The 14124-nt window shown below is 42.7% G+C and overlaps 1 protein-coding gene across 1 annotated transcript; it reads left to right on the top strand.

Annotated features, from left to right (window-relative positions):
- Nucleotides 1-10645: 10645 nt before the first annotated feature.
- FAM181B (family with sequence similarity 181 member B) lies at nt 10646-12865 on the top strand. The gene has a single exon (XM_024255486.3). It carries the CDS (start codon nt 11429-11431, stop codon nt 12707-12709), a length of 1281 nt encoding a protein of 426 aa, XP_024111254.1. The 5' UTR covers nt 10646-11428; the 3' UTR covers nt 12710-12865.
- Nucleotides 12866-14124: the final 1259 nt, after the last annotated feature.

Here is a 14124-nt window from a genome sequence, read left to right as displayed (position 1 = left end):
CTGGATATTAGCCCTTTGTCAGATGAGTAGCACAAGACAGGGATGCCCTCTCTCACCACTCCTATTCAACATAGTGTTGGAAGTTCTGGCCAGGGCAATTAGGCAGGAGAAGGAAATAAAGGGTATTCAATTAGGAAAAGAGGAAGTCAAATTGTCCCTGTTTGCAGATGACATGATTATAGTATATCTAGAAAACCCCATTGTCTCAGCTCAAAATCTCCTTAAGCTGATAAGCAACTTCAGCATAGTCTCAGGATACAAAATCAATGTACAAAAATCACAAGCATTCTTATACACCAATAACAGACAAACAGAGAGCCAAATCATGAGTGAACTCCCATTCACAATTGCTTCAAAGAGAATAAAATACCTAGGAATCCAACTTACAAGGGACGTGAAGGACCTCTTCAAGGAGAACTACAAACCACTGCTCAATGAAATAAAAGAGGATACAAACAAATGGAAGAACATTCCATGCTCATGGGTAGGAAGAATCAATATCGTGAAAATGGACCACCATTTTTTAAAAAAGATGTAATTGACATGCCATAAAATTCAGTTTTCCAAGTGTGCAATTCAGTGTTTTTTTAATATATATATTCATGAAGTTGTACAAGCATTACCACTAATTCTGGAAACTTTTTTATCAACCCTAAAAGAAATCCCATATCCATTAATATAGACCTCTAGTTTTAGGCAAGTGAAATAAAATTAAAAACAAAAACTAATCAGAATTTAGCAAGAAAAAACAGCTTTAAAAAAGGAATTAAAAATTTTATCTCACTCAGAGTAATGAAATCATATACAGTCTTTTGCCATGTGTGTGTATCCAGATCAAAAGAGAATGCTTCAGAAGTAGACTCCATAACTGAGCAATTTTTCTTATTCTCTGCACTCTCTATTTATATTAACTTAGAAGTCCTAACTCTCAATTACAGGTTATTGGAAACGAGAGCAAATGTTTTGTGGTTCTGTTAGACAGTTCTGGATATTTGGATCAAACAAGGCATCTTGTTGATTATACACTCAACAGTCATCAAATTGATATTGATTTAATGATTATTTTATTATTCTGTACACGCTTTCCACAGTTCATCTATATTTTACTGAAATTTTTTGTACAGTTTTTTGTTTTGCCTGAAATAAATAATTTTCTTGTCTTTGGGGGATACTTAGTTTTCCATATACATTTCATTAATTCTTCCCTAAACAATTTAATAGAAGGATAGCATCTTCTTATGGAATTTAGAATGCTTTTGATTGCAGGCAGCATCATGTCCAACCTAAACAAAATAGGTTTTAAAGATTTCCTCACTGATAAAGAAGTCTGTAGCTAGGGCTTTTTGTGGTTGGTTAATTCAGTGACAATTATAATGTCATTATGAATACAGGTGCTTTTCACATTTCTGTTTTGCCAGCCACAGCATGTTGATTTTTTGTTTTCAGGCTTGACCTTTCATGATCATAAGATGACTATTATAGCTCCAAGTATCACTTCCATACACCAAAGGCAGGAAGAGGAACACTTCTTCATCCCTCTTCCTTTTCTCTCCCTTTATTTCTTTTTTCTTATATATAGGTAAGGAGAGACTTTCCTAAAATTCCAAGATAGACTTAATGTCCCATTGGTCGAGATTGGATCTCATGTCCATGGTCTTGCTAAAAGGAAAGTACAATTGCCCATCATTTTTAGCCTCCACTGAAGGTGATGGACTGTGTTGTGTAAGAATAAAAATGGGACAGTTGTGGGTAAGCAACAAGAGTATATACCACTTCCTATCATTATGATCAAATACATAAGGAAATATGTCACTTCCATTTATTTTTCTTGGAGTCACCCTTCCTCGAGCACTACATTCTCCTGTTCCAATTTGGAGTGATTGTCACTAGGCTTGCCATATGGCTATTGTCCTGATGTTTCTCTTAATCATTGTCTGGGGAATTCTCTTTGCTTCTTTTCCACAATAGATCTCCTGTTTTCTGGATACCCTTTTCTTCTACTTTCTTCATGGAGCACATTATTCAATGGCTCCCTAAGAAAAGTTTCCTGAGAGGAAATTTCATAATATATTGCATGTCTTAAAATGTTATTCTGGGCCAGGTGCGATGGCTTATGCCTATAATCCCAGCACTTTGGGAGGCCGAGCCAGATGGATGACTTGAGCTCAGGAGTTCGAGACCAGCCTCTGCAACATAGCAAAACCCCGTCTTTACAAAAATTACAAAAATTAGCCAGACATTGTGGCATGCACCTGTAGTCCCAGCTACTTGGGGGTGCTAAGGTAGGAGGATCCATTAAGCCCAGGAGGTAGAGTCTCTGAATTGCGTTTGCAACCCCTGCACTCGAGCCTGGATGACAAAGTGCGACCCTGTCTCAAAACAAACAAACAATAAACAAGCAAACAAAAATGTTATTCTATCCTCATGCTTGATTGAGCATTGGGTTTACTACAGAATTCTAAGTAAGAAATAATTTTCTCTCAGATTTTTAAGGGCATTGCCTCATTGTTTTCCAAGTTCCAGTGCTGTTAATGAGAGGTATGGTATTATTCTGATTCTTTTCTAGTTTGTTTTTATTTTTTGTACATGATGTTTATTTCTCTCTGGAATCTTTCAGGTCTTATCTTTATTCCTTGATGTTCTAAACATTTATAATAATGTGCTTTGGTGTCTTTTTTTCATTAAGTTTGCTAGGCATTCAGTGGGTTCTTTTAATTTGGAAACGCATTTTCTTCAGTTCTACAAAATTTCTGTGCTTTATTTTTTTGACAATGTTTTTCGCCTCCACTTTGTTCTTTTTTACTGGAATTCCTACAAGGTTAACGTTGAACATCTCTTTTGCACCAACTTAATACTTCATTCGGATTTTCTTAGTCTCACCTAACATCCTTTTTCTGTTCCAGGATCCCGTCCAGGATACCACATTACATTTAGTCATCATGTCTTAGGCTCCTCTTGGCTGTGAGAGTTTCTCAGACTTTCCATGTTTTTGATGACCTTAGTAGTGTTAAGGAGGATTGGTCAGGTATTTTGTAGAATGCCTCTCCATTGGAATTTGTCTGATGTTCTCATGATTAGATGGGAGTAATAGGTTTTTGGAAAGGCCAGAGAAATAAAATTTCACTTTCATCATATACTATTAAGGATATTATCAACATAACATCGCTATTGCTATTAATCTTGATCACCTGGCTGAATAGTGCTTGTCAGATTTCTCTACTGCAAAGTCATTCTTTTCTCTCATTTTATAATGTACTCTTTAGAAGGAAGTCATCATGCACAGATCACATTTAAGGAGTGGGGAGTTATGATTCACCCTCTTAAGAGCAGAGTATCTAAGTTACTTGAAATTTTTTTTGCATGGGAGATGGTCTGTTTTCTCTCATGTATTTATTCCATCCTTTGACTACATTAGTATGGACACATTTATTTATTTTATCTTTGGCTTATAATTCTGTAGCCCATTATTTATTCTGTGGCTCAAATTGTCCCAGTTTTGGTCATTAAAGAGTTATTTTAGTTGGTTCCTGTATCCCTTTGACATACCCTCATTGTTTTCTGATTTGAGCACTTCCTTGCTTCCTTGAACTATTAGATGTTTCAGGATCATCTTGTATATTCCCTGCCCCAGTCCAGAATCAACCAGTTATCCTAGGAGCTCTAGCTCTTTGTTATTGGAGAATGGTATTAGGAAACAATATTTGAGCATTAGGTTGTCATCCTGCTTTTAATTTGTGTTATTTTATTGCATTTTATGTACCCTTATAAGTGGCCTAAAATTCCTTCTGAAAATAAAGCAGAATAAAATAAATAAATAAACAAGATTCACTTTAAAAAGTAGATCTGAAACTTAAACCCAGATATTTTCTCTCCAGATCTTATTTTCCTTTGGCATAAACCAAACCCAATATCTCTCAAGAGATACAGAAAGGCTGAGACATACTTTAGAGTTTAATGTTGATTATACATTTGTGGCTTGGCATTCAGTATCTTTAATAATTCTAGCCCAGTTAGCATTGTCTCCCACTATTTTCCTATAAACATAAACACAAACACAAACACAGAAGTACTTATTAATTACTGAAAATGCCATCCATATTCATTTGAAATATTAACATTTTTGACTAAACATGTGGTAGATATAAATAAGTAATATATGAAATGATTCTCTTTGTAAAAAATTTTTAAAAATCCTATCTAAGGAAAAATATCATTTCTGTCTCCATGTGGCCTATATGTCTTATTTATGTTATATACTTTGGGAAATTCTTCTCTTCCTGAGAGTTGTATTCAAATGTCACATTATCCATGTCTCCTTCCCAATTTCCTTGATCTGAGTGAATTTCTCTTTCTGTTGAACCCACAATGATTCATTCACACCTTATTTTATAAGGCTTTGCATTCTATTGAAGATGAGTCTGCATTGTCTATAAGATTATGAATTTCTTGAGGATAGGATCTGACTTTATGCATCTCTGTGTTCCCCCCAAATTATTACCACTTCCTGACACATAATCTGTACTTAATAAATGTTTATTAAGTAAATGAAAGGAGAAATATAATATAAATTAGTATATGCCTTATTTTCAGAGCTACACCAATAGTATAAAAGAAGCAACAGACTAGGAATTAGTAAATCTTGATTTTACATTGAAATTATTCATTGTAGCACTATCTATAATATAAAAGGTCTGTAAAACCTCCAAATAAGTTAATAAAAACAGGACTAGTTGAATAAACTATAGTAGATCCATTCAATGGAATACTACACACTGTAAAAAAAAAAAAAAAAGGAAGGAAGATATATCGTTAAGTGAAAAGAACAAGTTAGAGGAAAGTATGTATAATGAAAATATGACTGAGTTAACGAATTATAGGCCTAAACCCAAACAAAACAAAACAACAATGATTAACTCTAGGAGGTGGGGAGAAAATTGTGGAGGGAACTATGGTAGAGGTTAGCCCTTCCTGAATATATCTTGTGACACAGTTTTGACTTTGAAACCATGTAAACTGTATAAAAATTATAAAACAAAATTAAAGATTTATAAAGCTATTTTCATAAAAAGCAAAGTAAAACAAGTGAATCTGATTGTGCATTGAGGGGGTGGCATAACCAGAGATAGTTTTTTTTTTTTTTTTTGATGGAGTCTTGCTCTTTTGCCCAGGCTGGAGTGCGGTGGCACGATCTCGGCTCACTGCAGGTTCAAGCGATTCTCCTGCCTCAGCCTCCCAAGTAGCTGGGACTATAGGCGTGCGCTGCCACTCCCAGCTAATTTTTTGTATTTTTAGTAGAGACAGGGTTTCACTATGTTGGCCAGGCAGGTCTCGAACTCCTGACCTCATGATCTACCCATCTTGGTCTCCCAAAGTGCTGGGATTACAGGCGTGAGCCACTGTGCCCGGCCAACCAGAGATAGTGTTTTAAAGTGAATTTGAAACATAGTAATAGGACTGTTCTTCCCTATTGGGATAGGTTTTGAAGAAAAAAAATGGGAATGACAAAGAAAAAAGAATTAAACTGTTTGTAGTAGTTGTGTTGTTTGTAAGAATATTGGCATTGTTATTCCAAAACTATTGCACATATTGTAGCATACATATAAAACAGCATAAAAAAGAACATGAATCTGATCAAGCCTCTACATCTATTCCTCATTTACAGGAAACACATGGACCATAGAAACATGTTAGGTGGCATCATAGAGACAGATGCAACCAACTAAGTCCAGAATGTGGGAAAGTTGACAAGATAAAGATGCAGTTTCTTCAACAAACAAATCACAAAGAAAACAAAACAGTATGTGTATGTGGTTATATATTAAAAGAGATTTAAGAGACATACCAAACAAATTCTTTGTCATTTCTTCCATTAAGGGGTAAATTCTAATTTCCCTTCCTTTGAATCTGAGCTGGCCTTAATGACTTGCCTGACCAATAGAAAGTTTTGAAAGTGACATTCTGGGAATTCTTGGGCTAGGTCATAAGAAGCCTGGCAGGTGCCACATGGGCCTCTTGCAGCACTGCCTCCAGTATTCCTGAGGCTCCACATAAGGAGTCTGAGTACTCTTAGACCAACATACTGGAGAGGCCAGTATGTGTAGGCGCAGGTGCAGTCATGTGAATGATGCCATGTTGAATCCTCCAGGCCAGCCATTGTCAACGTCACATGAAGCAGGAGGATCACCTAGCCAGCCTCTTGCTCAAATTACTTACCCATATTATTGTGGGATACAATAAAATGGTTGTTGATTTAAGCCACTAAGTTTTGGAGTAATTTGTTATATAACTATAGAAAACCAGAATAACATCTAATATTTTAAGACATAAATTAAAATCTAGTGTTAGTAGAATCTGGTTTGCAGGGGGAAACGATAAGAAAGAAAACAAGAGACATTTTTGAGGGTGCACAATTGGTAAGGTAACCCTGTATTGTGATGATGATAATGATACTTTATAAATCATGCAGTAAAATTTAGGAATTAATTTGCTTTATTTGAGATTTAAAAAATAATGAATGACAGGAAATTGGTTTGGGAAGGGAGAGAAAAACAGATGCATAATTATTTCTTTCATTATGAATGTACATTCCTGACACCTCTGAGGGCTAAGATTGTCCTGCAGGGAATATGATTAAAGTTACAAAAGAGGAAAACAAAATAAATAAGTCAGCTTTTGATCCTGCTGCTATATTTACCCACAAGAAAGGAGGCAGCTCTCAGGTGGGCTTTTGTGTAAGTAATGTCCTGAAATCCAAGTGTAAAAGAACAATATGAAATCTCAATTCTCCCAAACGGTTTGGGGCGAATTCAGCCCTTGAGCCCCTGGGGGACTTGGTTCCCAAGGAGACTAATCCCACTTGCACAGCATTAAGCGTCACTGGGGTGAAAGAGCTCTAGTTTGGAGTTCTGCAGAGAGCCCCTACTGCAGGCTGGAGCCGGGTCCCTCTGCTCCATAGGAAGTGAAATGTATTGATGTCAAAGCCACTCAAATGAATGTGCTCACTCGGGGAGTAGGAGGAGGGACTGATGGGCTTGGCAAGAGCTGGCCACTAACTTTACTGAAACCAATTTTATTCCAGATAGAGCTCTTCCCCAAAGGAAAGGAGATCAAGGGAAAAAGCGCCAAGGCCTTGAGGCTAGGTCTATGTGTACAATTTAGTTGGACAGTGGAAGCTCTAAGGATTTATTTTGGTTTCAGGTATAGAATTACTTCAAGCAGAAGCTGTTCTTTGTTGCCCTATTGCCTAAATTTTTCCATAAACACCACTGCTTTCATTTAGCCATGCCTCTGCCCAGGCTGTTCTCTCTGCCATAGATATTGTGTGTTTGCTTTACACAGTCAGATATATCATTTAAGTCTTAGCTCAAATGCTGCACGTCTATGCAGGCTTCTCCAACTCCTGTGAGAAGACTTGAGGGTCCTTTTACTTCCATTGGACATGTATCACATTATATTACAATGGCTTGTTTGCATGTTTGTCTTTCCACCCAAAGGGTAGAAATCATGGCTTCTTATCTCTGTATCCCCAGTACTAGCATAGTGCTGAGCACATTGTGGGTGTCAATATCTTTCTGTTGGAAAAAATCAGTGACTGGATGGATATTTATTTGTAAGGATCAATTTTGTGAATCAGGCTATAGAACTTCTAAGCCATGAATTTCTTATATTTGTATATAGAGCTCCACGGTTTACAAAAACTTCAATTTCCATTATCTTATTGATTTTCACAATAGCCCTATCAAATAGGATTACATTATTATTCCCCATTTATGGATGGGAACATCGAGGTCCTGAAGGTTAAGTGACTTTTCCATAGGCAGTCAGATAATAAAGGCAGGACTGGACTCCAGTGTTAGTCTCCAGCTCCAGTTTTAGCACTCTTTCTCCTATATTTCATTGTCTTTTTGTAAGTTTCTACAACCCCCAAGTATAGCTGCTCTCTTGCATTTGAAAATAGTCACTCACTTTGCTGAGGGAAAGGACAAATGATGCTGGTTTCATAGGGTAATGTGTTGGTAAGGAATGGGTGGGGCCTAAGGAATCAATAACATGGACATTTGTTGAACTGCTATTTTGTGTCAGGTGCTTTTATATATACCATCTCACAACAACCTTGAGGAGTTGAGATTATCTCCACTGTGCAGACAAGAAAAGTAAGATTCAGAGGCATTCCTTGCCTGTTATGTCGTGTAATCCTCACCCTGAGAACAATTATGACCATTCTCTTTTTTCAGATAAGGAGTTTGAGCCTTTGGAAGATGAACTGACTTGTCCAAGCAGTTCAACAGCAATAGGCAGGGCCAGAATTTGAACCTGGCCTTATCTAACTTCAAACCAACTGTGATGTGCAGAACTCCAATAGAAATGAAGAAAGACTTTTACATATGAAGCTTTTCATATTCAATTTATTTCAAATATAATTTTAGGATTTAGATAACTGGGGATTAAGAGTTTTTTCAGACTAAGATGTCAATTAAATGTAGAGTACTGTGCAATTGGTGTCCAAGGACTTGTAAGAGTGCTCAGTTGACAGAAGGTGAAAAAAAAAGTTAGTGCTTTTGGCTGCCAGACCTGGAAACCTATGGAATGCCTTGTTGGAAAGGGGATGGGCAGTGCTGACATCCACATCTGGAGTGGAAGAAGCACAAATCAGTGACAGGTCTGCACAATTTTCTGAATGCGAATACCACCAAGAGTAAAACAGACAGTTAGGCCATGGAGGACAAAATGCTGTGTGTAACTCAAATGAAAAGTCCATGATAATTGAGCCAATTCGAATTTAAAATAAAAAGTTTGGCTCAGCTATGTGGGTTTGGGAAGTGCCTTCATCTTCTAAATGAAAAATGTTCATCTGGCCTTTTTTCTTTCTTTTTTATTATACTTTAAGTTCTAAGGTACATGTGCACAATGTGCAGGTTTGTTACGTATGTATACATGTGCCATGTTGGTGTGCTGCACCCATTAACTCGTCATTTAGCATTAGTTATATCTCCTGATGCTATCCCTCCCCCCTTCCCCCACCCCATGACAGGCCTTGGTGTGTAACGTTCCCCACCCTGTGTCCAAGTATTCTCATTGTTCAGTTCCCACCTATGCAGTGTTTGGTTTTCTGTCCTTGTGATAGTTTGCTCAGAATGATGGTTTCCAGCTTCATCCATGTCCCTACAAAAGAAATGAACTCATCCTTTTTTATGGCTGCATAGTATTCTACAGTGTATATGTGCCACATTTTCTTAATCCAGTCTATCATTGATGGACATTTGGGTTGGTCCCAAGTCTTTGCTATTGTGAATAGTGCCACAATAAACATATGTGTGCATGCGTCTTTATAGCAGCATGATTTATAATCCTTTGGGTATATACCCAGTAATGGGATGGCTGGGTCAAATGGTATTTCTAGTTCTAGATCCTTGAGGAATCGCCACACTGTCTTCCACAATGGTGGAACTAGTTTACAGTCCCACCAACAGTGTAAAAGTGTTCCTATTTCTCCATATACTCTCCAGCACCTGTTGTTTCCTGACTTTTTAATGATCGTCATTCTAACTGGTGTGAGATGGTATCTCATTGTGGTTTTGATTTGCATTTCTCTGATGGCCCATCTGGCCTTTTTTCTTTGGTAAGGCTGTGCCTTCATGGTGTTCAAAAATGGTTTTGCTACATCTACAAAATGAGGCTTAATGAAAAGAGTTTTGAAAGAGATGGTCTATGTCTCTCCTATGCAAGCTCTGCATCAAAACTAGAGTAACTTATTTACAGAACACTTTATCACACACACAGTGTTTTCATATACAGACAGTTCCCAACTTATGATGGTTCAACTTTATGATTTTCCAACTTTAATCAGTTTATTACATGCATTTCAACCTACAATATTTTCAACTTATAATGGGTTTATCAGGATGTTGCTCTATCACAAATTGAGAAGCATCTGTGATCTCACTTAATGCTCATGAACACCCTATGATCCAGAAGACACATAAGGGAATATAGTCACCTTTTTATGTTTCAGAGAAGTAAGGGTGAATACTCATCCAGGCTATGGAACAATGTATCATTTAAATATCACAAGTGCCCTGTGGGGAGGGCAACTTTACCTGCATTTAACATGAGTGAGCTAAACAGAGAGAGTATGCTGGTTTGTCTAAAGCCATGCACTCAGCAGAGCAACGATTTCAACCTAAGTCATGAGGTTATTGAGTGGTGGCTAAGACCAGAACCCAAGCCTTTTCTGAATCTCTTGTGAAAATGACCTTATTGCTCGTTTTCTCTATCTATCCCAAGAGGATTGCCCAGGTGAAATTAGTTTTAAGTGAACTTCAAGATGATCCCTGAAATGCAATGAAAATTCCAGGGATGACCTAAATGGTATGACAGGTGGGGGAGAGGTTCCAATCCATCTTTTATTCTAACATGCTGAGAGTTTTATACACACACAGTGTTCTCAAGTAACAGGGGGCTTAGCCAGATCGACTCCTTTCTCCATTGCCTCCTGCTATGTATTAATAAAAGATGGGCCACTGCTGGCCTCAATTTACTGTTAGCCAATTGTTACTCGTAACAATCAAGTGGCAAACAGTCAAGAAGAAAGAGCACTGGGCTTGAGAATCCTGGGAAAACTCAGGTTAGAATCTTAGGATCAGGTCTAGAGCTTTAAGAAATACTCATTTTCCTTCCCCATCTTAATAGATGAGAAAGGCAAGGGCAAGAGAGGACGCAAGTATTGTCAAGGGCTTAGGAATGGCTTTGGAGTCACAATGGGCTAGATCTGACTTTGGCCAACTCACTGAACCTCCCTGAGGCGCAGTGTCCACGTTTGTTGAATGGCGATAACATGTAATTCACAGGGCTGTTGTTCAAGGATTAAATGAGATAATAGATGGACAGCGCCTGGCAGAAGCAAGCGCCCGGAAGCTGGTGGGTGTTGTTATACAGCTGGACTGAAACCCACGTCTCTAGACTCCTGCCTTCTTGCCTCAGGAGAGGCACCACCGCAAGTACCTGCAGAAGCCTATCAAGCGCTGCAGCGGCCTCATGGGCGTGAGCTGGAGTTTGAGGACCAGCCATCTCTTCCTCACCCCTTGCGGTTGGAGGAGTCAAGAGAAACGCCGTGGGGCAAAGGCAAACGAAGGGGTTAAGGCGTTGAGCTTCAGAAAGCTCAGAAAACTAAAGCGACCCCCCACTCCTCCAAGCCATGCTAAGTAAGCCCCTCCCCTCCACCACCGGGGCGGTCGCCGCGCGCTCCCTCCCTCCGCCCCTTGCTTACAAGACCTAATGAGCTCCCCCGGGAGGCCGCGCAGCGAGCCAGGCCCGGAGCTAGTAGGCTGCGCCGCGCGCGCCGCGCCGGGGCGGTAGCCGGGCCTGGGCGGCGGGCAGGAGCTGGCGGGGGCGCACGGGCAGCGCTGCGGGCAGCCCAGGAGCCGCGGCGATGGCGGTGCAGGCGGCGCTCCTCAGCACGCACCCTTTCGTGCCCTTCGGCTTCGGGGGCTCCCCGGACGGGCTAGGGGGCGCCTTCGGAGCCCTGGACAAGGGCTGCTGTTTCGAGGACGATGAGACCGGGGCTCCGGCGGGTGCGCTGCTGTCGGGAGCCGAAGGAGGGGACGTGCGCGAGGCCACCCGCGATCTACTCAGCTTCATTGACTCGGCGTCCAGCAACATCAAGCTGGCGCTGGACAAGCCGGGCAAGTCGAAGCGGAAGGTGAACCACCGCAAGTACCTGCAGAAGCAGATCAAGCGCTGCAGCGGCCTCATGGGCGCCGCGCCCCCCGGCCCGCCCTCCCCGAGCGCCGCCGACACGCCAGCCAAACGGCCGCTGGCCGCCCCTAGCGCCCCGACAGTCGCGGCCCCGGCCCACGGCAAGGCTGCCCCCAGGCGGGAGGCGTCGCAGGCCGCGGCGGCAGCCAGCTTGCAAAGCCGAAGTCTGGCCGCGCTCTTCGACTCCCTGCGCCACGTCCCCGGGGGTGCCGAGCCGGCGGGGGGTGCGGTGGCTGCGCCGGCTGCCGGGCTAGGAGGTGCGGGCACTGGGGGCGCCGGAGGGGACGTGGCAGGCCCTGCGGGGGCCACGGCGATCCCAGGGGCCAGGAAGGTCCCGCTGCGGGCACGCAACCTGCCTCCGTCCTTCTTCACCGAGCCGTCCCGGGCAGGCGGCGGCGGGTGTGTCCCGTCGGGGCCGGACGTGAGCTTGGGCGACCTGGAGAAGGGCGCGGAGGCCGTGGAGTTCTTTGAGCTGCTGGGGCCCGACTATGGCGCCGGCACCGAGGCGGCCGTCTTGCTGGCCGCCGAGCCTCTCGACGTGTTCCCCGCCGGAGCCTCCGTACTGCGGGGTCCCCCGGAGCTGGAGCCCGGCCTCTTTGAGCCGCCGCCGGCAGTGGTGGGAAACCTACTGTACCCCGAGCCCTGGAGCGTCCCGGGCTGCCCCCCGACCAAAAAGTCCCCCCTGACTGCCCCCCGCGGCGGCTTGACCTTGAACGAGCCCTTGCGCCCCCTGTACCCCGCCGCTGCGGATTCTCCCGGCGGGGAGGACGGGCCGGGCCATTTGGCCTCTTTCGCCCCCTTCTTTCCAGACTGCGCCCTGCCCCCGCCGCCGCCGCCCCATCAGGTATCCTACGATTACAGCGCGGGCTACAGCCGCACCGCCTATTCCAGCCTTTGGAGATCCGACGGGGTTTGGGAAGGGGCGCCGGGGGAGGAGGGGGCGCACCGGGACTGACTTCAAGGCACGCTTCCCTCCATTAGAGACGGCTGTGGAGAGCGCCGCGCCTCCGTGGGTTTCTCCTAAATCTAAAGAACGATGGGAAAATGCACGTGGAGATGAAACCGGAGTTTTAAAAATTCAATTAATAAAAGCAACTTCAGAAAAAAGAGATGAAGACGAGTTGGGGATTGTTTAATCACAACCTCAAGTGTTAAAAGAAAAACAAACAAACACGTTGGTAGGTTCTTACTGGACCAGAGGAGTCAAGAAACCAAGACGGTTTGGGGTATGGGGTGGGGAACGGCAAGGTATGGGATGGGGACGGCAAGAGGGGTAAGAGCTGGCTTCTGTAGCCACCTGTCCGTTCTATTTTTCAGCGAAGGTCAGTGTATTTAGTGTAATTACCCCTTCTAAACAGTGTCCTAGTTCCTCCCTTCCCTCTCCTTGAGTGCATTTTGAATTAAAGCCTATATTGAAAAGAATGGAGGTGAGACTTACTGTTTTGAGTGTATTCTTACAGGACGGTTTTCCGTCTGGTCGCTTAGCTTTGTTAGGTGAGCCTGTGGCTGAGGGAGGAGGCCGGTGGTCCACTGCTGACCTCCTGTGCTGGTCCTTGGGTAGGGTTCTCTTCTGTCACTGTTTAACTCTTTTTTCCTGCCCGCTTCCTGCTTCCATCTCCGTCCACCCTTATCACAGTCCCAGTGCTTACTTTACTTCTTTGTCTGGCCTCTCATTACTCTATTTCTTTCGGCTGGCTTTTCTTGCACATCTCTTTTGTAGGAGACTTAAATTTGGCAAACCTGGGTTCCGTTTCTCTCCTGTCTTTTCCCCATTTTCCAGCCACTTTGGGAGGGAGAGAGTGGGCAAACTGTAACCTCTTTGTATCAAGTTTCCTGATCTGAGAGGGTGAAGACGGTAATGTTCTTCTACTCACTTCACAACTGGTTGGGTAGCTCAGAGGGAAATAAATAAAATGTCTTGAGGCTGTGGCAGTGCTTGATTGGTTCTGCTGTGTATACATAAATGGTTTCTACACACGGAAACAGAGTTGTGAGTCCCATGCCTTTTTTTTTTTTTTTTTTGGTGGGGGGCTATCTACTTGCCTGATGATTGCCCTTTCCCTTACAAGCTGTACATCTTCTTTACCATCCCTCCGTCTCTCCTTCCACAGCTCCCCCTCCACCTCTGTTGGTTTCTGCCTCCCTGTGTTTCCTCAGTCCTTATGCCCACACCCTCCCCACGGAAGGGCATGAAGAAAGGTGTGAAGTTTCCAAAGGAGTCTCTGTTCCCCGAATAGCAGGTCTGATGAATGGAATCTGAAGGGGCTCTGCAGGGAGGAGTATGATCTGTTGTCCGAGGGAGATTTGGGGAAAAAAATATTTTTACCAGCCATGAATGTGGCAGAGAGGACACATGGCACCATCAGGATG

This window comes from Pongo abelii, chromosome 9 (genome assembly GCF_028885655.2).
Source record: "Pongo abelii isolate AG06213 chromosome 9, NHGRI_mPonAbe1-v2.0_pri, whole genome shotgun sequence".
Classification (NCBI taxonomy): domain Eukaryota; kingdom Metazoa; phylum Chordata; class Mammalia; order Primates; family Hominidae; genus Pongo; species Pongo abelii.
Note: the sequence above shows the minus strand (reverse complement) of the source record. Positions and strands in the feature narration are given on the sequence as shown.